A 26,216-nucleotide genomic window follows, 5' to 3' on the forward strand; every position below is an offset into this window, starting at 1 on the left:
TTTCCTGGCCCAGGCCCCTTTACTCGCACTCTAAACCCAACATGGGTTCACCATCTGCAGTTGAAAGCACAAGTTAGGCTCTGCTGCTTTGCCAAGCACTCAGAGGATCTAATTCCATCCTCCTCATCTCCACCACCACCACTACCCACCAGTGCCTGTCTGCAAAACCCACTCTCTGTGCCCTAAAACTCCACACCCCCATTAGTTCAATTTTATTAGATTTCCCTCTCGCCCAGAGAGGCAGTAACATCCCCCCTTCTTTCTCCCTTTCTCTCACACACACCTCTTCCCTGTTCCTCCACCCCCTCTCCCTCTGCTTGCCAAGAGCTGGGGACTGTTAAACTGATTTCCTCAGGGAACGGCGAGGCAGACAGTCTGATGGGAGGCTGTAATGTCGCCCCCTCTCTCCTCTCTCAGGTTCTGGGGCCAGGCTGATCAGAGCCGGGCCGGACAGAGCCTCCCTGTGGTTCCAGACACAGACAGGGAGATGGACACAGACCGGCTGTTCTGCCAGGGCCCGACGCTTTGGGTGGTGCTCTAAGGACGAACCGTGGCAGTATGGGCGCAGCGAGACACACGCCCACTGAGGAGCATGCTCCAAAGCATGCGCTCATACTCTTGGCAGCTCCTCCACCCTGTCAAGTTAATGGATGGGCCTCTGACTCCAGTCTGTATATCCCCACTGTTGCCTCTATTGTAAAGCCCTGCTCCAGTGCAGCCTACATGGTTATCACTACACCCACTGCCACAGTCTTGAATACAGAGAGTGCCTCTGAGTGAGAGAGACAGACAGAGCATGAATACAATAATAAACACCAACATTTGTCTTCATTTGTGCAATCAAAAGTGACAGGCAAATCATGTGTCATCATGTTAATAAAAGTAACTTTAAATGTGACGACTTGAGCCATGCATCATTTCAAAGATGCTTAAAATAACAGAGCTCAAACTCCTGTGTATTTTGGCTGAAACAGGACCCTTAACTTCCACATCACTCACTGTTTATATGTAAATTGTAGTCTACGATCCAATTTGTGTTTGGATCTTTCATTCAGACCTTATCTTGTCCTGTGATAATAAATGTATCAACATATTCAGGATGTTTATATCAACATTAGGATTAGGATCATACACTGTTAATACACCCATGGGCACAAGTTTCCTCTCGTGCTCCAACATGACTGAGCAGTAATCTTTTTTCCCTTTTAAAGGGAAGAAATATAAAAAGAAGGCGACTCTTAAAGGTCCAATGTGTAGGCTTTAGTGCCCTCTAGTGGTGAGGTTCCAGATCGCAACCAACTAAACACCCCTTGTCTCAACGTCCCCTATGATGGATGCTTAAAACGCAAAAAGGCAAAAAAATGTAAAAATGCAAGAAATGCAAAAGAAATTTGCAAAAGGCCCTCTCTAGAACCAGTATTTGGTTTGTCTGTTCTGGGCTAGAACACAGATGTGGATCTAACCTGTAAGTATTCACTTGTTTAAGAGGTGAGGCAGTGACCTAACTGGTTAATACTGGGCTCCACTTTATTGAGCTAAAAATCTCTGACTCAACAAACTTTCCCCAATCACCCCTCTGGTGTTTGAGGGGTTATTTTGGAGTCCAGTGAGCATCTCGTTCTCTGCTCAGGCTCCAGGGGGGCTCACGGTGGCTGGACCAGTCCAGTCTGGCCCGTGTGGTGGTGGCAGCTGGTTTACCCAAGCTTGGCTCGACCGAAGCCCCATCCCATTCACGGGCCCTGAACCATGACCAAATGGCCTTCACATACACCTCCCATCAGCACAGCTAAAACAACACGCAGTCATCCAAAGACAAACAGATGCGACGCTCTGCGCCACAACTGCCACCCCCGTCCACAACCCCACCCGCACGTGGTCACACACAGACATGCAGAGGGTTAGGCGTACAAGCACATGCACACGTAACCACTCAAATAAAAATGTATACACAAAAGTCCTTCCTTAAAAGTCCTTGCTGTTTATTAGCTTTAAAGTATCAACTTTGAACTTTCAGCTGTAAAAGTTTGTTTGCTTTTTATCAACTTTCAAAGAGAATCTCGTGAGGTTTTATCTACATTCATTTCAACCAAAAAGTTCCAACAGGAGTCACTCTTTGTTCATAATTTTAATACATGTGACATAAAGTTCACGTGGATTTGGGCATATCAAGACATATGATATATAAATATGGATGGAACTTTCAGGTCTGAAAAGTGTCTAAACTTGCATTCTTTCTAAGGCCAGCAGGGGGCAATTCCATTGGTTTCAAAGAAATATCAAATTATATGTAAGCTTATGAGAAAATAACCCTACTTGTCATATGATTTATTACCTCAGAAAACAGTTTCCCAATAATTTAATGGTCGCAATCCCTTCTTCAACACAGCATGATCTTCATTTTGTAAATTAGTGTCCAATTTAGAGTAAAATAGATGATAAAGGGTATGAGTTAAGGCATGGCTACCTTGTGATTGACAAGTCGCCACCTCGGTGTGTGCTCAGGTTCTCAGTCAAATCAAATCAGTGTCCTACCCAGCTTCATTCTCCTGTCCAAATATGATCACTTCTGGCCAGAGCATGTGAGCGGAGCAGAGCGTGAGCGAGCAGGGAGTGTAAACGGAAGATTTTGCATGGAACGCCGGAGGAACGCAGGAACGTCACCTTATTTCCCACTCACACTGTATGTAAGCGTGACTTAAAAATAAATAATTTCTGCTTGGAAAACGTGGGTTTGGCTGTTCCGTTATTTCGGATGCCAGACTACAGTGTAAGCTAAAATTGTAATATAGCGTAGATTTTTCTCCTTTGAGCAAGTGGTGGCCGATTTGAGTGGAGCGGGGTGAAATCTGAGTGGAGCGCAGAGCCGTAATGAGTGGAACAACCTGGAGCGGCTCTGAGCGGGGGAGCGGAAATTCTCACCGCTCCACTCTGCTAACGTGCTCTGCTTCTGGCTCCATAAGAAAACAAGACAGCGACAGCCATAATGCCAAACTCAAGGCTTCAAATGGTAGTCCATAAACCAGCCACGGTGGGTTTATACATGGGTTAACGACAGATTCACTTTCTGGTTACTATAGAATTACTTCAGGTGTTTTTATAATTGCATAGTAGACAATGACAGAAGCGTCCAGCCTTCATCGCCATTAATTCTCCTCTTTCTTGTCTCATAGTTACTTTAACGTGATCATAGGTTGTTGTATTAATTGCCACTAAATAATGTAGAAAGGAAATCTCATAAATGATATCACATTGCTTACCTTCTGCCAGGTTGACTCGCTAAGGTGAAAAATGCAGCAAGTATATCTATACAAGGCCTAATATCACTATCTATGGTTCAGCAGTGATGAGTATGGCCTAAATTAACCTGTGACAGCAGCATGTATACATGTCATCACCAACAGAATGAACAGAGCCTGTGAAGTGAGAGGTCGAACATCTTGAAGCGCAGCATGTCCGTTTACTTTGATTTACTATGACTATATACAGCATGTGTCTGTGTGCTTCAGACAAACCAAACACTTTGGCACTGGTGGAAGCAGCGAGAGAGGGGCCCCTCTATGGTCTCAGTCCAACACTGATAAACTGGCAGACGCACATTGATCCAGCAGCTTCTCAGTTCTGAAACCACACGCCTCCATAGCAATAGAGAGAAACATCATGTGTTTATCATCTGCAGGGTTTTCTTTGCATCCAAGACACTGACACTGACTGCTATCTCTACGCAACACTACATCTCAGCATTTCTCACCTTGTGTCCTTGTTTGACTGCTGTTTATCACACACCCACGTGTTTACCCAACTAATCACATATATGTACATAACAGATCCGTATCAAATACAATGTGTAAACTCTAACTTTATGGTTTGTTTTAGCCCACTTAGCCCACAGATGTGTTTTGACTCCAAGGGCAGTGATTGCCAGAGAGGGTGCCAACGCACTGAAAGCGAGCCAGACATATACAGTACACATACACATTTTCTAGAACCGGGCGAAGCAGCCTGCAGATTCAGCTGTGCTCTTAGCTCACCGTCCCTCTCCGATGACATCATACCCTGACAATGCCACCATTCATACAGATGTTGCTTACAAAACCTGGAGTTAGACTCCTATTGTGTGCATGCTGCTCCTCCCCACAACAAGAGGTATAGCCAGAGGTGCTCCCCTACTACGGCGGAGGAAAATGAATGGAACACGTAATAGGGTTACCATGTACGCTAATGGTTTAACTGCTTACAAATGACTTCATACTGAGCTAATCGCTCAATCAATCACCATGTAGCAGAGTTGAAACTGACACATCTGTGGCAGCTTCACAAGTTTTCTTTTCTTGCCATTTCTGAACAGAATACATTCGTTACTTTCTAGTTTTTCTCTTGTTCGCTGTTCAGGTTAAAACTTGATCTTTATGCCTATTAACCCAAATGCCTGTTGCAATTCTGTAACTACATTGAAACATGAGAACAGTAAGGGTTGTGTAAATGAAATGTAAAAAGCCACAGAAACACTTTGATTATTGGTCCCCCTGTGTCCTATGAAATGTTTCTTTAAGAGACGCACTGTTTTTTTCCCTCCTCAAGTAAAAAGGAGTACATTTAGAGCATGCCAGGAATTATGTCATCCACCCATCTAGTGCCAGCTCCGCAGCCAAGAGAGCTGCAGTGAAGGAACATATAGTATTGTTTACCTCATAAAAAACTCAGCACCTAGCCCGATGCTTAGTGACAAATTTATTGTCCTTAGTAACAATGTAAACAATAGATAATTGGGAGATAATAAATAACACATTTTCATACACCGGCCCCTCTGTCTGAAATTAGCAGGCAAGCGGGATGTGGGGAAAATATGGAGCTCATTTAGTGGACACAGAAACAATGCCGAATCCTTCCACTTTAAAAATAAAAGTCCCACTGACATGAGCAGCTGAGTCATGTCCCACAGTTGGCACAGGCAGATGGAGTTTAGAACCAGCTTGATAAGGGCTTGTTTGGGCTTCCCTTGTTACAGATCAGAAATGATTGTAAAGGTCTTTCATCATACTCACAAAGATATCAAACCATCTGAGCTGGAGAGGAGGGTTCTCAGAGGAGAATAAAGTGCACATACACGCATGTGTGTTTATACTGCACTGTATGTGCATCTCCACATCAGGGGTGGACACAACACAACAACACTATGATAAAGAATCACGTCATTATGGCTTAAGGTTAGCATACGTAACTGTACATTGGCATAGGCAAAAAAAAAATGAGAAGAAAAGAAAAGAAAACAAATGTTGCATCTACCTTCTGGCTAACATGCTAAATGCTAACATGCTCATGGTGGATCCTCCAGCTGTGACTTCTGCATTCATACGGGAACTTCTGCTGAGATCTTTCTGCTGTTTTTGACAATAATCTCTGTCACAGTTGTTACTGCAGACACTCACTGGTTATATTATACTTTGAGAATGATCGAGCAAAGAGCTTGAATCTAGTTCCAATTGTGGAGGACTTTATGCTAAAGGCCCAGGTAAGTAACACAAGAAACTCTGATTTGGACATGAGGCCTCTGTTGTGTGTATAAGTTGAAATGTTTTTTTTGTAAACCCACTTGCATTCTTTAATCTAATAGGTCTGGCATGTTTACTACTTTTTCATTCAATCAAAGTACGTTTTTACACAGGTAACTTTGCACTTACACTTTATTAAAATGTCTTTAAAGTAAGGCTGGGACAGACCACAGAAGTTGTAAAATTCTAACCAAGTTTGAAATCAGGTTGCATCACGCACATAAAGAGAATCTTTATCAGAGATGTTCAAACATGCACACACTAATATTGGCGCATCACACACTACAGGATATTATTTAGATTATCAGAGGGAGCCAGAGGGAGCAATGCATCACCTCACGTGACCTCATAGGAAAGCAGATGTAGTCAAAATGGAGACTGTGGCGCAACAGCTTGCTGTAAAAAAAGGTCAATAGAAATGCAGAAGAAACAAACCTGGATGAGAAACTGTTTGGGGAAACATGTTTAATATGGGTCTACTCTTCAGCAAGAATGGATATGAGATTTTAACTGTCACTTTAAATATGTCAACAGCAGTATGCTAGCTAACGTTAGCCTCTAGGGTTATAATGTTTACTGTTGCTTGGCAACACCGTTAGCTGCTCTGGGATATCTCCTTCATTGTCTATAGTGGTAATTTATCCAACATTTATGATTGATCGGGGTGGTCCTGATACATTTGTGAGCAGTTCAGGAGATCTAAGGCTGGATTGGTAAACCCCTCACATTACCAGAGAATCTGGGCAGAACTTTGGTACCGACCGAGGTCCCAGACCAGATTTCTCGTCCGATTGTTGGAAGAGGCGAATCAGCATAAAATCATCCTGAAACTCCTGTAGTGTAAACCCAGCTTGTGCAAAATATTGAAGTACCCTTTCCATCCCTGTGTTCTGTGCACATGTGTACATCCTATTTGTCACTTGTTTTTAAGTACCTGACTGTCCGCATGTGTATGAATGTCTGTGGCTGTCTAACTATGTGACACCGTGCGAGGAGGATGACACAGAGCTTGAGCAGTCAGTGTGTGTGTGTGTGTGTGTGAGAGAGAGACTGTTCACGAGGCCCTGTGGAGAGCAGGCTCTGAGCGTTGATGTAATGCTTTGGCCGGCGCGCTGTGGAACTTGGCCTCCTCTCTGCACCGTTTCCTCTACGCTGTGAGGGTCAACTATCCCACAACCTCCAGTGCACAACACGCACCACTCTATTCCCCAGACCACAACAGAGCAGAACACAACCACACCCGGCAGCGTGAGCACCCAGTCCTTCACAAGAAGAAAAACACTTGAACCAAAACTAATAAAACACTCGGATCTCAGCAACACTCCCAGACAACAAGCTAAAAGCAATAAGGGAAAACAGACAAGTCGGTTACTACACCACGGGGCTTTGCTGTACCACTTAAACGATGGCACTTAAGGAGAAAATCAGAGATAGAAGAGAACAAAGATGGGCACTGATGCAGATACAGTCTTTGGCCCAGAGAGCACAAACAGAGAGCTTAGAGCGAGATATGAGTCCCCAAGGGGCCACAGCAGTCCTTTGGCTCATTAACTATTTACACCAGAGACAGGCCTCCCTCCTGCTCTGGCCCACCACAAAATCAATTAGCCTTCATTAGCCCGGGCTCTGGGCATGCTCTCTCCGGCAGGGGAGGGTTAATCCTGCTACTGAGGCCTCCAGTTACCACAAAATATCAAACATCCACACACATTTGAGTTTCCATTGCAGAGAAACTGGACCGAGCCGGAGTCCTTTCATGTCACAAAGAATTCCTCCAATTTCTCACTCTCGCTCACCGTTTGGTGTCTCAAGAATATCAATACCCTCTCTCGCCTTTCAACTCCCCCGCTCACTCTGCCTGTCTATCTATTTCCTTCATGTCTATCAAAGTCCCACTCAATCCCCTTCTCCTCTCTCGCAATGTAAACGCTGAGCAGAAAAGTCAACGTCCGGGTCCGTGCCTCGGGGGTGTGGGGTTACAGTGCGGAGATTTCCCATTGGCGGAAAGTCAACATGGTCGGGGTAATGCGATTATAGCTGGATTGTGAACGTCGCAGGGGACACATGGGCCTGATCATGGCCCAGTTATCCGATAGCGAGGGCCGTATTTATCGACCTGGCCCGGGTGAGGATATTACAGACATAAGAGACCCCATCTATGCTTATGAAACCTTTGCTGGAGATTGCACCCTGATAACACAATTAGCCTCTCACTTTCTGTCCACAATCGTGGAATTCCATCAGTCGCATTCAGACATCAGGGATCAGAATCTCAATTGATCCAGGTTTGGTCGCTTGTGGCTCGTGTCTGAATGGCCAACTAACCAGAAAGTTGCATGGTCGAGGGGGCCTGTAGCCGTTTAGTGACTGCATATGTTTATGGGAGGCCTAACAGAGCATTTACAATTCAATTACACAGATAGGAGGAGGGGGAAAAAAGAGCAAGATGTGTCTGGATGACGGCCAGAGGAGAGATAAGCCTAATACACTAATATTGTGTTACCCCAGCGTGTTACCATAGGAACAGTTGAAGAGATTCAAAAGACTACAAAGACGATCAATCTTGAGAGAGCAGGAGGAAGAGGGAGAATTAAATGCCCTGGGAATGCTCCCGCTCTCCTCTATCAGAGCAATAACTCTTCTAATGACCTCTGCTACCTCCTCTCTCTCTCCCTCTCCCTCTCTTCACGAGATGTTTCTGTCCAGCACGCTCGGCTATCAGTGAACCTCTACAAACACAAAGAGCAGCCAATGGTTTGTGATTTTTTTGATATCCAAGTCGTGACACTTGCTCTTATTCGTACGGAGCCTCTTCCATTTTCAGAGGTATTTATTTTGAAAACAAGGGTTGGCTGCAGGTCATGTTGCTACAGTATTTATCAGTTCATATCACCCTGAGTGTAACTGTTAATGAATCTGACGTTAATCAAAGCCATACTGTCAGTCATTGGCATCAATACAAGCAGTTAGAGGTGGGGGATTTGGCCAAAAAATAACAGCGATATCTATTTAAACACAAACACAATCCATAAATTGAACTGCAATCTTTTCACCCAATTTTGAAATGCCCTATAGACTATAGATAGTTTGAAATAGCCTGTGAATTTCTCTGTTTGCACCATTAAAACACAATATTTCGTGAAAGATAGTTCTTTAATGCCATGCCTGCTATAGAGAGCTGAAGTCACGCCCCTTCCGGTGGACCTCATGGGACCTTATTTTGGTACAAATTTAATGTTTGTGAATTAAAAAGAAAATTTCCAAGTCAGTAAAGTGGCTGTTTGTTGTAAAGATAGTAAAATATCATCTAGTTTTGTGTGAAACTGCTCAGTGAACTATATCGTCTCGCTCAGCATACTTCACCAACATCAACATGGGCGCCGCCTCAGCACAGAGAGAGTATTAGCAAAGGTGAAAATCACAATAAAATTGGCCATATTGACAACTGCAGTTATGTGAAAGGGTAGTTTGTCAGTTCTGCAAGCAAGTTAATATACAGGACCAGCTCTACAGTGTTTAAGTTACAGGTTTTGGTGAGCGTCACTCGAGCAACTGTTGGGTGTGTAGTCTTTATTTACTTCCATACATATTTTTCCAAAATAAGGTCCCATGGTGGTCCACAGGAATGGGCATGATTTCAGCACTCTATCGGTTTGTTCAGTTAGAACAGCAGAAGTAAGAGGCCATTAAGTAACATGTTCTCGATTCGCCGGAAAAGTAGATTGTGGATGCCTTCAACATGAATCACAGACTAAAATCGTCAGATCAGCCACAACTACTAGCAGTACTAAAATGCAAAGTCAGACTGAGTGGAAGCTTTCTTTCTCCTCAGCTTTTTACTTCTTTAACTTTCAAAACCCGTCTTCGTTCTGCCTCTCCCCGCTCTCAGCTACGTCTCATTCCCACCGCTCTAACTGCCTGCTTTGTGAAGGATGAGGTCATTTGATTTTTTCCCCGCTGTGTTAAACTAGTGCCAACAAGTTGCAGGACCTACAGAACATGTTCTGTACATTAAGATATACATCAGGCAGTCGGTGGGCAGCCCAGCCACAACCACATAAAGGGCCCTTTATTCCAGCCCTGAGTCTCCAGTGCTGCACTGGCAGGTTCAGACACAGCTTTGATTACACACCAAATGATGAAATCCACACAGACCTAAGAGCACAGCTTTGCTGGCACAGTTCAGTGGAAAAGAGAGGTTGCAACACTATGAGCTTAAGTGTGTGCGCTTGTGTATGTGTGTGCATAAATGTGTACGTATCCGTGTGAATGCATGCATATACTCACCAGTTTGGCTTCTGAGTGCATGGAGGGAATGTGAGTGGAAGAGCAGGAGCTGCTGTGGGTGGGTCCTTGCATACCCATCATATTGGAGCCCATAGACATTTGTCTCTCCATCTGAGGATTACAACACCATGATAACAGTCACACTCACAACAAGTTTTTTCACACAAGATGAATCAAAAGTGTTTGTTTAGCTCTGATTTTTTACGCCTTAACAACATGCTATCGCTGCTGTCACAAAAGAAGCTTTAGCACTTAAAAGCGTGAAACTTCCTGCACAGAAGAATATGGGGGGCTGAGATGAGAGAGCATGAGAGCCTGATTTCACATGACAGGCTGCCCTGTGCACAGCTCTGTGTGATGATAACTGGAGCTGACCCAAAACAGGAAGCCAGCACGGAGGGACTTAACACAGGAAGCCCGTGCAACAGGGGTGTGTGTGTTTCTGATAATAGTGTGGTGACTGTCAGTCGGACTAACGCGTACAACCTCATCCCTCACAGTGCAGGACGTGTCAATGAGGTGAACGAGATGAGAGTCGGTGCACGTTAGTTGTATGAATACAACACAGTCGGTCTTCCTGTGTGTTCTGATACCGCCTGCCTCTGACAGAACCTGGTCAGTGTGTTCATGTGTCACAGCTGAGACCTGAATGTGAGGAAATCAGCTGGGTAAGCTGAAGGGGGCGAGAGGTCACCTGCGCAGGGTGATGATGTGAGCGGTGTTCATAGAGCAGTATAAGCAGGAAAGAAGAAACCACCTCTGTGTGAGCGTCTGCATGCTGCGGCCCCCCAGATGCTGAACTCTGGTTGGTGTGGTGGTCTCCACGGGGAATGGCCCCTCTCCACCCCCCCTTTGCCTGACCCCTGCCCCCTCCCTTGTCCACAGAGTCTCAGGCCGAGAACCTGACACACAGCCTTAATTGCACTAAGTGTGTTTTGTGTAAAAATATCACCCAAACCTGCACCCCTTTCCTGAACCGTCAATCTTCCCCAAAATCGCTTAGCTCTTAATTTAATAAACATGGGAGGGTTTTTTTCTCCATACCATAAACACAGGCTGTCTTATGTTACAATGAGAACACATGTTGTATCATTAGAATCCTGATACGAGGAGCTTTCTCTGGGTTGTTATCATTCCCTGCTTCCCAATGTGGGTCCTCTAAACCTTTTTGACTTAATTACAGTAAAGTCTGTTTGCAGAATCCTTCATTTTTACAGGAGATCCTTACAAAATGGTGACAGAAAGCATCCTAAACTGCAAACCTACATGGTATGTGTATAGTCTGAGTTTACACTCACGTCACATATGAGCGAGTGACTTTGCCTCTGCATGTGTGAGTGTGCCCGTGAGTGATTGTGCTCTGTGCCCTCCCTTGTTGTACTCACAGGCATCAGCACAGCGGAGGAGCCAGGCATGGTCGGGTCTGGCAGAGTTCCAGGCATGGAGGCTGGCAGAGGCTGTCTCTGTCTGTTTCGTAGGTGCAGCAATGAGGACAGAGAGCCGGGGACAGGCCTGAGAAGACACACACACACAGAGACAGACATTCAGACTACTTCAAGGTTCGCACTGTTGAGGATGAGTGATATCATTATTCTTTGCTTTATCATAGAACACCATCAATCTCAACTACCACCACCGCCACCAAGTGTTTACATGCGCAAATAAATAATTCACAGGCTGGTTGAAAACTGTTTATAAATGTGGTAAAATGCATGAAATTGTTGAGCTTGAAGGTTCATTCTTGACCTTGGAAACCTTGGTTTTCAATTTTGCACTGCATGCAGCCTTTACCAGTGGACAGACAGAGGAAGGAAATAAATAAAGACTTAATCAATAAACATGATAATTACCATATGCACTTTCTTGCTACCTCTGCCATGAGTGATTTGCACTGATAGGTTGAAATCAATCTTGTGATGTTGGGAAGGCGGTGTGCAAAGAGGCTAAATAAAAAATAATCCATAATTCACCTCAACGGCATTACAACTAAAGTAATGAGCCTGTTTTGAAAATGTATGAATATTTGTAAGTAAAAGTAAAAAGTTGTGAGAAAAATAAATACTCAAGTAAACTACAGATATCTAAAAGTAAGGAAGTATTTGTACTACGTTACTTCCCACCTCTGCACAGAACAGGCTTAATGATTTAAGTCACCTTTACAAAATTAACTACTGAATGTTTCACATTTAATTTCCTAAATCGTTAGGGGGAAAAAAACACACAAAGAGGGAAGAAAGTACCAACTCTCTCACAGATGTCTTTTTGAGTTTTAATGGAACTAGACAGAAAGTTGTGATGGTCATACTGGATTTTGTTTGGGATGGACCGGATCCTGCTGGCTGCAGCACCATGTTTGGATATCAACAAATGGCATTATACGCTCTGAGATCACTAAAGAAAAGAGCTCTGGCATCTTGAAAATAATTACACAGATTTATTCATTTCACGTCTGTGCTATTTCAGAGTAAATGTTTTCCTCGACTTCTTTCATTTTTGGTTTCCACTTGTTTCTGCAGCAACAAAGTGGGACTGGAAAAAAGAGCACATAGCCGTGTATTCGTGCTGCAGTTCAAAGTTGAGGCATCTTGGGAGTTTTTGGATGCGCTTTAAACGAGCACACTTCATGTAGTACAATGGATGAATAACGACGGTGGCGATGATGAATGAATAATGTTTGTCATAACAACCACATGAGATGTGCATGACGGGAATCGCTTTTAGAAACTGCTACAGCGGTGGAAGCCCTGCGGGGAAAAATCCCCCTCGTTGACCACAAAAGTGTGTGCTGACCAACAAGCCTATCCACACTCACGGCCACATCAATAAATCACATGTACAGATGAAGCCTGGGCTAAGCTTAAACTCCTGACAACAGTCCTGTCACAGCCACTGGCTCAGAGCTGCAGCCATCCAAACACCCAGACCACTCCATCTGCACGCAGTGACATCATTTATACAACTGCCACCAAATCCCTGCTTGTAAGAACACTGTTTACCAGCTGCAGGGTGCAGCTACACCCACACGCATACAGCAACTACTCAGCCGAAAAAACAGCCGCTTGATTCCTAACCTGTACCAGGAGAATCAATAATTCTCCAGTTATCATTGACAACAGGATGAATGCCTGTCAATAAAGATCCATTTCCTTGAGCATGTAGAAATTAGTGCAAACAAGAGGCATTTAGGTTAGCTGTGTTCAACAGGTTAATGTAATCAATTGACCACGTCATGGCCTAGATTACCGTAATAGTGAGCAGTGATGGAGTGATGGCCAAATGGTGGTGGTGTGTGTGTGTTGGGTGGGGGGTAGCAGTCCACCAGAGCAAAACGGTCCCCCACCTGAATAAATACCTGTATTTTTCCAGACCTAAATATGTGCATTTACGCTCCAGACATTTTAGATTGCTCCACACACACACAGGACCATTACCATCCCGACTGTGTGTCATTCCTGTCTAACATCCCAATTCATCACAATCCCACTCATTTAACAGCACGTATGACATCTGAGCAACACTGCGAATCCAAACATTTCCACATGGGAAAAGTCATGAAAGTACAATGAGGTATGCAGTTTAGCTGCGCGCTACATCAACATAGTTTCCCTCAGCGTTTATACTCTGCCCGCTTCCAACAGGATGAAATAACAGTCACGAGGCAGTGGCAGTGACACGCTGTTGGCTGTGTGCATAAAAACTGTTTTGCTGGGTTTCTATTCAGTGTGATGACTGCATCATGAGGTTTTTATTTGCACTGTCGATGTAGAAGGAGATTTTTTGAGGAGATTGCTTCACCCCAAACTAGTGGAAAAAATGTCAGCGGACATATTTTTAAAAACTGAAACAGTGTTTCCTGTAAAAGTATTATATAACATATCTCATTTCTTCAGGCAGAGTATAAAATATCCAAATACAACATGCATTACAGTGTTGTCCTTTCCATGTATATAGTACATTATACTGTATGAAATGTCCATCATAACCTTTACAGTACATACAGTACAGTAATGCTGCGCTGATTTAATCCACACTTGGAGTTAAAGTAGTGTTGCATCACCACGACAACTTTTATGGAAAATCTGATCATCTGTGAAGCTGAGGTGTAAAGAAAATGGAAAGGTTTTTAAAATGGGTAAAAATGGGCACTCATTCTGCAGCAGCTCTGGAGAAAGATAAAATCAGTTTCTCTTCACGTCTGTCTTCAATTGAGATAAGACAATAAAATGCACTAACACAGAGCCACCTGTGACAGTCAATAACTGACAGAGGTCAGGATTACAGCACAGGCAGGTTGCTGTTGTGTTGCAGCTCAGGCTGGAGAATAAAGGCCTCCTTTGAAGCTTGCACAGGTTGTACTGCTGCAGCTGTCTATAAGCAATGCTCACCTGCAGCAGAGCAGGAGCACGAACAGCGTGTCCGTCACCACCACACACACCAAAACACAACCTGTTTATCCAGCCAGAGGAAAAACTAAACTAACATCTAACAGCACTTCCTCTGGGGATTAACTCAGTGTTGTGCTGACTCTGCTGATAAATAAAGACATTTTAGACTGACTGGAGGGAAAAGCCCACTATAATAAATGTATAAAAGACTTTTATTTCACTGCTAGAAAGAAAATATATATGGGGCCAGAACTGTGACTTTGTTTTATTTTGGCATCAAAACTTTGGCAATAATAACAAAACCTGAACTGAAAAAGGAAACATTGGCATTGAAACACTTGTATTGGGGAAACGTTGTGACACTGAAACAAGTGTTGGCACTGAAAAAGTTCCACTGACAAGTAAAACATGTCTTTATTCATCAGATGGCAAAAATTATTTCATTTTATTTTGATTTTTTGGGGGATTTTCATGTGTTCTTCAATTACAATCTTCTGTTTTTTATCACATTTGTCATTCTTTTTACGCTTTCAGGTTTTTTTTCAGCATCACCAGATTTCAGTTTCTACGTTCCACACTTCTGGCATGAAGAGGAGTAGTTTGAGGGGAGCAACAAGGAGAGCTTGATTTACATATAATCTCCATACTAATGAGAAAATCTCACTCCTGTGGACCAGAGGTTTTTTGCTCCAAGGACTCTAACATGACCACATACCTAGCATACAGCAACGGCTTCCACAAGTTCACTTGGAACTGTTCTGTTTCTCTATGCTGATGTTTGTTCATGTTCGACCTGGCTGGATTAAAGTTTACCTTATGCTGGTCTGAGGTCTGGAGGTTAGCTAATGTCAGCTAATGTCAGCTATCATAGCTAACGTTTGATTATTTGTGAAAGACAATGGCAAAAAGAAATAGAAGACAACATTTTAAAAAAGTCAGCTCGTCACTAAAAAACACATTTAAACAATCACAAAATAAAATGAAAACATTTGAATGTCTGTGTTTAATTTCTCTGTGTTTAATTTCTCAATGTTTCCTCTGTGGGTTTGTTTTCAATTTTCTTTCTTTCAATGGCAAAATTTTTTTTTTTTTGTCACTGGTCTAGCTCCATCCATTTCCTTTCCTCTATTGATTATTTAGCTGGCAGAAAATTCTGGTGGGATAACCAAAATAATAGTTCAACTTCCCAAATCTGCGGATTTCTAGCCTCTCAAATCTAAAGATTTACTGCTTTAATTTGTTTTTTATGATGGCGAATAGCATCTTTTGGGGTTTTGAACTGTTGGTCGGAAAAAACAAGTAATTTGAAGATGTCGTATTGGATTGTGGGAACTTCTCTTTGTTGCTATTTCTGATCCTGTGAGGTTAAAACCAGTTAGTGGTTAACAACCAATGTGTCTGACTAAGTCAAGACTTTTCAATAAAACTCACGTCTTTACTCTGCTTCAGGTGCTTTAATTGGGTTTCCATCATCCATATACATGGTAAATGCATTCTAAGTGTCTCGTTAGTTTTCTCTTCTCTTTCTGTGTTTACATCTGTTTGCCTGTGAATGCATTGTGCACCAGACTGCACAGTGGATTAGTGGATGCATGTTCAGAGAGTTCGTGTGTGAATAAGTGCATGTGCCAGTGCGTGAATGTTCATGAAGCTGTGCGTGAACATGTGTGTGTATGCATGTGAGTGAATAATGACAGGCTGTGGCTCCACTGAGGGGATTGATAATAGCCTGGGCTGCGGGCCCCAGGGGAGAGCAGGTAGACACTCTGCAGTCCTGACCCTGCACTCTCACATTACTGAGTGCCTCGCTCTCAGCCCAGCTCTCCTCCACAGTCCCCGCCCAAGAACCACCACCACCACCACCACCACCACCACCGCACCACAGACCCCCCCCCACCTTCACTCCACCATGACATCACTGCTAGACCTTCTTCTTCTTCCCTCTCTGAGTCCCTCTTTTGCCTTTTATCTCTTGTTCAACAGTCTATTTCTCTAAGTTATCCTGCTATTTTTCTCTCTGATGGAGCAGAACCGACAATGCTTCATTGTGCTGTTAATCCTCTATGACTCTCTTCTGGACCCCTCGTGGTGCCCACACCTCAACTCGAGCCCCTCTGGACTTGCATGCTCTAACCTACAAATCCTGCAGTCTGCACACACACTAAGCTTTACCGTCCCAATCCCCACAGTCCCAACTCCAACTCAAGTACTGGGGACTTAAACACAAGGGGGTTGGCGGCCGTCCAAGAAGAGCAGAGAGAGAGGGAGAGAGCGGTGCAGTCAGTCCACTGACTCATATCCTTCCCTTTCTGACTCTGCTCCAGCAATGATGTAATGCTCTTGGCTTTTCGCCCTCCCCCCACCCTGTGCCTGCCCACCCCTAGATTTCGTCCCTCCCTCCTCTCCTCTCCTCCTCTCGCTTTTCCCTCTCTTTCCCTCCTCGGCCCGTCCAACATCGCTGTGCTCACTCCTCGCTGGGTGAAGTCACCGCGAGCTCTGGGTAGACACAGCAGCTAAAAAACTTTCGAACGTAACCAAAACAGCCCGGGGCCAAGTTCCAGACGCTCGGGAGACGGTGGTGCAGTCGCCATGGGAACGGGGGTAAACAGAGGGAGAAACAAGGGCCTCAAACAGCTTGCAGCTGCCTGGCTCTCTGAGTAAACACTACACAGGACCTGCCCCTGATTTACTGCCTTTAATCACTGGTGGGAGGAGAGTGCCATGGGGTTTGGACTGAGGAAATAATACGAATCTGATCAAATAAATCAGCCCTAATGGGTTACGACACAGGCTGACTTTTATTAGCGGGCTAGTGGAGGGCTGGATGCTGGGAGGGTGCTGCACTGGGATGATTCTGGGATGGGGGTGTCCTCACATGAGGGAGCCTCAAGCTGAGTCGAGCCGTGCCAAGACACAGTCGAGAGATGGTGGTGGATGATACTCTGGAGTAAATTAGCCTGAGTGTTGCGGTATTTATTCACCAAATATGATACTGTTTTGATTCATTAGACGTCATTGGCTGAGGACGGCAGAGATGGGTTGTCTTTCGTTTTCATCCAGAGTAGAAAAGCATGTCAGTGCATTCCTTTCACCAGCGCATCTGAAAAAATCTCTTCGGTAACAACTGTGTCATCTTGTTACAGGCTTAACTGGCATCTGTCAGCACCACCTGACTGGATACACTTCACTTTTGACTATCAGTCATAATTCACCCTCATGAATTATGACATCCTTCATTCCTCCTCTTCATCGACTAAACTAACTTGACTATTTATCAGCATGTTTGTCCCTCCCTTCTTTAACGCACTTCTCTTCCTTTTATCAGGCCACCTGATTCCTGTCTCATCCCTCTGCACCAGATTTCCATCTTCACTTTCCTTTCATAGTCTAACTGCATTTTTCCCACACCTTCATGCTTCTGATCCCATTTTGTCCGCTCTTCCATCCAAACATGATCTATCTTTTCCTTTCCTTGTGCAGACATGTCTTTCATCCTCTCCTCCACCATCCTGGTAGAAACTCCATGTCCTAACATCTGATGCCTCCCCCCTCTCTCCTCTCTCTCTCTCCTCCACCCTCCTGATCCTTCATTTCCTCTACTCCGTCCACCTCCTATCCCCCTCTTCCTCTCCTCCATCCACCTCTGATCCCTTTCTTCCTCTCCTCTGTCCACCTCTGATCCCCCCTTTTCCACACTTCCCCGCGTTGTGATCCCAGTGCTCCCCAGAGCTGTGAGGCATGTCCCTGTGTGTGAGTTGCTTGTGCAGGAGCCTGCATGTGTGGTGGCCCCGGGGCAGGGATGACACAGCCCCGCTGGAATGAGAGGGAACAGAGTCTGGGCGTTCCTCTACAAACGCACTATTAAACCCACTGCAGTACACAATGAGCTCATCTTAATTCAGGTCAGATGTACATCCTGCATTCTCTCTCTTTCTTTTTCTCTCCTTCCTTCATTTGTAATTGATTACACTGTATACCTTTGTTTTTCTGTACCTTTGTTTATTTGTTCTCCTCCTCTCTCGACCTGCTATGACTCTATGTGCATTAAGCCTACAGTTTTTTCACGGCCCATATTTGCCTGTGCATTAGGGCATTTGTCAAGTCAGAGCATGAGGGCACCTCAGGCGTTTTGCAGAGGTCCCGCGCTCCTGAACTCAGGGCGGACCTCCCTCCTTATCACCTCTCTCCTCTGAATGTAATCTAATCATAAACAATAATAAAGGAAGTTTTGTTTAAATTGTGAAGTTCGTAAGGTCAAAGTTTGACCACGGAAAGGCCATAACTCTCTGTGGAGGTGTGGAGACTTTCTCTGTTCTGGCGCATGCACAATGGGTGTTGAAATCAGCCCAGTTGTTTTATCACGTGCATGGGAACAGGCGTTATGCAATCTGAAAAAATGTGATATGCAATGAATCCTGGAATCGAAGTCATCAAAACCACTACGGTACCAGTAATTAACTGTACTGTACTAGCAGAGATATGTAAACAACTGACGGAACTACCGATTATCACATCAGGATCAGAATATATTGCGACAGACTGTGTACAGATTTTTTTGCACGTGTTTTATTTGTTTTAAGCAAAGTTTGACAAAGTTTTTCAGACATGACAAGACATAATTTAGCTGGATTAATATGATGATCATAATCTATATTACGCACGTTAGATCTATGAGACGAGGAGGTGAATTTACACATATTTACACAAGAAGATGTAAATACGTTTTTACATTTTTTTACAGCGCATTTCTGCACAACTCAGAGTTTGCCCCTGTCTTCTTATCTAACTTTAAAGGTGCACTATGTACGTTTTTCAGCCATCCTCTTCCACTGTCAAAGCAGCTTATTATTCTTATATTCTTTCACTGTAGGACTTCTAGATGGGCAACATAACTGAAAATACAAGCCTATTTTGCTCTTGTGTAAACAAACAAACAACATATGGCTTTAAAGTGCTCACATTAGCTCTTGCAAATTGCTATTCCACTATGTGTTTTACTGATTATGAAATTGTTTTATTACTGGGAAAAATTTGGATGATTAACCACACCTGCCATCATATCTTATTAGCCAACTGGTGTCCATGATGTATTAATATGTGAGTGTTTTTTCCATTTCTCAAAAAGTTTGACCTGATGAAGATCCAAGTGGGATCAAAATGTCTGCTTTATTAGACTTCGGTGATTTGTAAGTGCAGGCGTTGCCCTCGCTTTCACTTATTTTCATTACCTGACAGCCTTGATCCTATGTAATGTGTGTATAACCAGCATGTTCTTTATAATCTATATTAAACAAAAAGAAATGTTTAAATGTGCTCTGTGACTGGCAAGTATCAGTTAGATACAATGTTTTCATTATGCACTGTCATTGTCTGTGTATGTAATGTATATAATGAGTCAATTGTACGTGTACAAATGATCAAGAAAGCCAGTTCTGATTCTGATAAGATCTTTTACCACAGTTGTCCTTAATAATCACCATAACACCAAATCTTCTTGAGAAAACAAGTTCACAGCAAAGGTGTCACCCTACACTCGGGTTTTTGCATGAAGCCCTGTTGCTTCAGAAGGCCTGCAGACCAACATCTATTTGTGCTACTTCCCTTAAAGGCAAAAACAAGGAGCTCAAGTGGCTGGTGGCTCTGAGGTGTGAAAAATCATGCGTTTAAAGCAGCATGGGAAACAAAACCACAAATTGACTTCCTTTAGAGCTTTGCACAGTGATGTGACAGCCGAAAAGTTGCACACAGTGTGACCAGGGTGGGACACATTTTACAGATTAAGACAATGCAAAGTGCAAAAGAGTCTGGTGGACGACTTTGAAGTAAAATAAAGTGTCCATGTCACATTTGCATAAGAATAATATAATACAAACCTTCTTACTTGACTTTTTAAAATTTAAAATGCATCATAGGTCGAGAAAATTAATAAATATTGTCTTGTTAGATGGCATAAAATTAAAACCGACCCGTTTAATAAGATCACATGTTTTGTACGCAGCCAAAGTTTAAGTATTTCAATACCACATCATCATAAATTTGATGATCGGATATTTGACCACATGTGTACTGTAATCACTCCTCACTAACCAGCTGCAGTCAGGTTGATTGTGCTATGTAATGGAAACAACGGGACTGAATTCCTCTTCTGAGCCAGAATAGAAGAATGTCATTTTTAATGCCTCGTGCCCACACCCAAACCCGCACATCTCCTCTTACGAGTCAAAAGGTTGAGGTTTCCACAAAATGTTGTATCTCACACGGTTGACTGGTAATGTCCAACACGTTTAACTCTGACATAACTCAGTACCAGATGTTTATAATTGAAAAGCAGAAAGCATTCGAATCTGTTGGACGCGGCTTCCCTTTGTATGATAATGATAGCCGTGACATTAAGATCTGCTGGCTGTTCCTTATGCCTGGTTTTAACACTGGTTTGTGTCAGTTCAGCTCCCCAAAGACCTTGTTTAGGGACTCGGAGCTGAAGGAGAGAGAGAAAAAGAGAGAGAGGTCCTCAGGTTTCACAGCTGCAGGCCCAGCTCAACCCTAAAGTAAATGGACTTGAGGAAAGCCAATCCTAATTGATTCCAAGCCTCAAAGCTCTTTAGTAAACATTGCGGAGCAATGAAAATGACTTGTTATCCTAATTCATTGGATGCTCACGCTGTGCCTTCAGCAGAGCCGAGAACGAAGGAAGCAGATGGACGCGAGATTAAACTGATTTTGTTTGGTGATTTCTTCTCACTCACAGATACTTTCACCATGGAGATCCATAAAGTGTGCCATGATTAAAAGCTTTATGGGCCTGCAGTGATCACATACACAAACCTCTCCATTCATGATGAGGATAACAGTTTCTTAACTGTCTCCCTGCTTATTATAACTCAAACTAAGAATAAACATTTGCACAGTAAAGAATTTATCCACTGCGGATTAGTGGTGGAATGTAACTAAGTACTCTACTTAAGTACAAATTTGAGGTACTCGTATTTTATCTCATCTTCGTTTCTTTATACTTCTTTTCCACAACATTTTAGAGGCAGATACTTTTTACTCATTTACATTTGACAGCTTTAGTTACAAGTTACTCTTTCATATTCAAATTTTTCATACCATCACTGTCAAGTTAAAATCACGTAACTCCAAATTTGGTAACTTTGACCGTGAATTTTCTAATAAAACAAAGGATTAAGTGTTCCTTAAAGGGTTGAGAAAATTTCCTACTTCCTAAGCTAAATAAACTTCATCCAAATCCACCTGGATTAGCTGGAAAATGCACTTTAAGAAAGCTGAAAATAGGGCTGTTTATCTGAGCTCGTGATAAGTTTTTTGCTACAAACCATGACCATACATAACTACATAATATGAACAGATGATCTTATCAAATATGATGCATTGCTGTAGATTTAACTACCAAACACTATATAAAATAGTTAAAATGAGCTCAACCTCAAGCTGCTACAGCAGTAAAATTCATCGTAATCATTTTTTTTAACAGTGTGGTATTAATATCTTTCCTTCCACCGCTGTGGTGGATAAAAAACAAGTTTTAAATGATTGTTTTTTCATCACGAAGACATGGAAAATCAAAAACATGTTGGAAACTCCAGTTGAGGTGGGTTAATAGGACAACAGGCGTCATAGGGAACCACTGATCTGACCTTCAGTAGGCTCCCTGACTCCCAATCTGGACAGAGCACAGCTCGCCTGTGAAGTGCAGTTTGTGTCCGTAGGAAGTTCCTGTGGAGAGACCCTGTGCACGGAGCCTTTGGTTGGCCCTAATGGCTTCCTGTGGAAGCTTCTCAGTGTAGGGGTTTCCTCAACCCATTTTCCTGCTGATGTGAACTTTTCCAGATCAGTTTCTCTCGTGTGAATCTTCTCATCCTATTCATGTGTTAGGATCCCATCGTCTTAGTAAACAGGTGACACGTCTGCAGTTTTTGCACTGCTTGGGGAATGCCTCACATAATGTGCTACGGATACTTGCAGCTGAGACTTATGTGTCATTCTGTGGGTGAAAATCACCACCACATGGCATACCAGCTCTGATTTTTAAGTGATATGTTGTGTGTGTGCAAGCAGTAAAACCGCCAGCCTCTCAACAAATCAGTAAGAGATTTGTGGTCATAAAGGTCTGTGAAGAGAAGAGGAGAGGAGTTTTTAATGACAGGTAAACTCAGGTGAAGCAGGCCCAGCAGAGTCTCTGTTACTGGCAGTGATTGCTGCTCCTCCAAGGGGATGAAATTCCAACCCCATCCTCAACAAAGAGCCTGACGGGGTGTCAGTCAGGCTTAGTGATGGGCCTCCCATCCAATATTCACTAGCTCCTCGAGCCGTAAGCCTACACAGGACAACCTCGACACAGCATAGGCATAACATTGAGCCATCTCAATGTCTAACTCGCTCACCACAGGTCGGGTTTACAGTAACAAAGCCCTGGCACAAGTTCGAAGGTCGTTGGGGTTAAGGGACTGAATGAGGTCAGTGGAGCGTCTTCATGAAGAAGAAAGTGTTTAGAAATGTTTGTATGTGGTAATGATAATGTTTCTGATATACAAAGGAAAACGTAGAGTTTATGAAATCGTACAACCTCCTTGACCAATACAACCGCAGGTAACTAATGGAGCAGCACACTACACAGACTGTTAATAATATTGTCTATACCTGCTGATATTAAACACCTGTAGCATCGCAGTGCAGAGAAACAGAGCTCTGAGGTTGTGGCTGACATTCCCATACAGTGAAAGGGAACTATTTTGGAGCATGAAATGCTAAACCGTTGTAAAAGCAGTCGCGGCTGAGGCTTCAACAATGACCTCATCTTGTCCTCTGGGACCCTCTTTGGCATGCTCTGCTGTGGGACAATACTGAATGAACAGCAAAACATGAATCGCCGGCCCCCACACAAACTGCTCCAAATGTAACAGAACACTGACATTACCTCAGAGAGTATGCAGGGATGACAATCAGCACAGACACAAAAGGACCAGGCTGAGCCTGAGGCTGTCGCTATAACAGGGACACACTTGAGGTGAGAGGATACACTCCGGTATCAACACCTCTCAGATCATTTTCTTTCTGTTAGCAGTTCTTAACAGTGCCTCTACAACTTGGTCATAAAGAAGAAACTAATTGAAATGGATGCAAAAATAAAAACACAAACAACAAATCTTCTCTTTCTGGCCTACTCACCCTATCTGTCTGTTGGTGGATGGAGCCTGAGTGATGACGGAGCTGGACTGAGGAGAGGGCAGGGCCTGCTGGATCACTATGCTGGTATCATGGTTGCCCATCCGTGAGTGAGAATGCTGGTGCTGGCCTTGGCCTCCCTGGCCATGCAGTGAGATGTTCTGCAGCGAGGAGAGAAAAGCAAGCAGAGGTTAGGAATCTGTGAAGAGTTCTTCCAGGCAAGTTGTATTTTTAGCACAACTCAAGCAATTACAACTGTTTGGCCTTGGGCTCCATTCACCCAGCTTGAATGGGTAATGAGAACCTATGTAAACTATCATGGACAGACTTTTTCTGAGTTTAGTTGGGGAAACATTGAGAGTCAAATGAAGACCAGGTTTCCTTATTGGTATTTGCACAGCAGGACAGGTTGTTGGTTTTACCTCTTTTACATATAACATCCCAAAATAACCCTGTACTATAAGAAACAATTCACCTCCAAAATCAGTTCACATACGTTGGCATCAAACAAGCAGTTGAAGTAACAGCCACAATCACCAAATACAGAATAAAGTCACAAAATGTTTTTCTTTGTCTTTTATGACAGTAAATGAAGAATCTTTGGGTGTTGGACTGTTGGTTGGACAAAAGAAACAATTTTGAAGATGTCACTTTGAGCTCGAGGAAATTGTGATGAGCATTTTCAAAAAACTTTGACATGAACGATTACTTGATTAAAGGTAGGGAAGGCGATTGTCGAGAAAGATAATTTATTGTTGAGTCTCATTCCCAGGTCAAATGAGATGTAACCATCAACTATCTTTCTCTAGAATCGCCTTCCCTACCCCTAATCTTTAAAATAACCAACAATGAAAATAATCATTAGTTGCAGTACAAGTATGAAACATATATCTCAAGGCTCAACTCACATATCTTGGCATAAAACAAGCAGCAAGCTGAATTAATTTGCATTGGGTCATATGTGAAAAAGCCATAAACATCAAATACAACAAGAAGAATAACGTAGAATACAAAAGTTTACCTGACAAGCACTGACCCTGAAATACACATAATTTTCACTCCCACAGCATCTTGCTCCGACTCGTCTCCTGCTGACTTAGCAGAGCCTCCCATCATAAACCACACAGGCTGGGGAGGCTAGACGAGGCTGACCTGAGCATAGACGAGCTCCAGAGCCAAACCACCCAGACGACAGCTTAGCTACGGCGTGCTCTGCACATCTCTCCAGACATTAGATAAGCAGTCTGTCTTGTGGTGATTTGACTAGTACAGGTGTTTCAGGTGAAACCTTCAAGGGCCTCAGGGGCAGATTTATAATGCATAAATGATCAGGTCTTTTGTCAGATGTCAAAGCCTTGCGACGCTGTTCACATGAGAACGTCTGGCCAGGTCTTTCACTGCTGCCACAAAAGTTGTCTCAGGGGTCTGTCTTTACTTCTGGGAAGAAACAGGACTCCCGCCCTGAGAGGTGGCTGGAGAGCTGTTTGAAGTTACAGGTGGAGAACCTGATCTGTTTTCTCCTCACCTGTGGTGGGTGACAAATCTTCACCTGCTAGCCCTGTCTGTCACTGTCAACAAGACTGATGAGAATCGGGGGAACGTGGCGTTAGGGGCACTACGAGGGCTGAATGTGCAACTCATGACTAAACTTGATTGGAAAAGGAGAAAACATGGCAGAAATGTCGGAACCACTTACATACCTTTGGTTATCAGCTCTTTAACAAGTGAGCAGAGTGTGGTTACATGAGGTGTTGATGCACTGAATCTATTAAAAGTGTACCAGCTCACAGTGTGTGGGCTGCTATTAGAGACATGACTGATGATAGCACCTGATAACAGTTCATAACCATCTGACCTAACCCCTGTGGGTGGCTGTGGCTTTGGGTTGACCGAGGTAGTTGTTTTCAGCCTCACGCTTTCTTTGTTCTCCACCCAGCAGTACCTGTTTACTGTCTTCTTCTTGGGCCTTGCAAAACTCCTGCTCAATGGAGCAGTCCAGTTCACTGAACAATCCCACCTCCTCACAGTTCTTCAAGAAGCGTGTTGGTGTGGGCGTCTGGTCTGGAAGTCAAGAAGAGGTTTTTCACATTTAAGATTTGAAATCAACTATTGTTAATAGTGTTTATTTGTCAGACTGAACGCACAGTAGCACAAGGCATAGATCAGCGTGCAAAATAAGGACCAATACTCTGTAACTCATCATGTTTGGGACGTTATTCATTAGTATCAATTCTATTATCTTCTATTATCTATTTCATTTACGTGCAAATGAACAATATTAATACATAAATGTAACAATTTGATTCATTGTACAAGAGTTAGCGTAAAACTAATTTTCATCTACAGTCCCTTGGCGATCACGAGTGAAACATACTATACATACAATAATAGATCTGCACCAAACAATCAAACAGGACACATATTACAAAACTATAAATATCAGCACATCACGCACACCATGTTAGCAAGAAGTACAGTCTCTTGATGTCACCAGATTTGACAGTTTGTTTTCATTGTGTACTTTTTTTTTTTACTGTTTAACCTACATACTGTTTAAATACTTCTCAAACACAACAGTTAACCGGTGTTGTCAACATTAGTTACAGGTGCTCATTGTTTAGAGAGCAACATTTGAGTAGGAGGACACAACATTTTAGCGCAAATTATGTCAACATGTAATTTAAATGTGTGCATTTATAAAATAATAATCCTAAATTTTACCGACTAGTATTTCTGGTGCCAACTAATTTATGAGGACTACAGTCACACTAACAAACACAAGCCAACAGACATCTACAGGAACGACTAA

The 26,216-nt window shown here is 43.2% G+C and overlaps 1 protein-coding gene across 1 annotated transcript in view; it reads right to left on the reverse strand.

Annotated features, from left to right (window-relative positions):
• The window catches only part of creb5b (cAMP responsive element binding protein 5b), a 37,394-nt gene that overhangs the window by 8,809 nt on the left and 2,369 nt on the right, over positions 1–26,216 (reverse strand). Inside the window, exons 3-6 of the mRNA XM_073485899.1 lie at positions 25,350–25,468; positions 23,411–23,568; positions 11,222–11,348; positions 9,837–9,947 (exon numbers count right to left, since the gene is read on the reverse strand). Of these exons, the coding sequence (XP_073342000.1) occupies positions 9,837–9,947; positions 11,222–11,348; positions 23,411–23,568; positions 25,350–25,468 (515 nt within the window). The remainder of the gene's footprint in view (positions 1–9,836; positions 9,948–11,221; positions 11,349–23,410; positions 23,569–25,349; positions 25,469–26,216) is intronic.

Source organism: Pagrus major, chromosome 17 (assembly GCF_040436345.1).
Source record: "Pagrus major chromosome 17, Pma_NU_1.0".
NCBI lineage: Eukaryota > Metazoa > Chordata > Actinopteri > Spariformes > Sparidae > Pagrus > Pagrus major.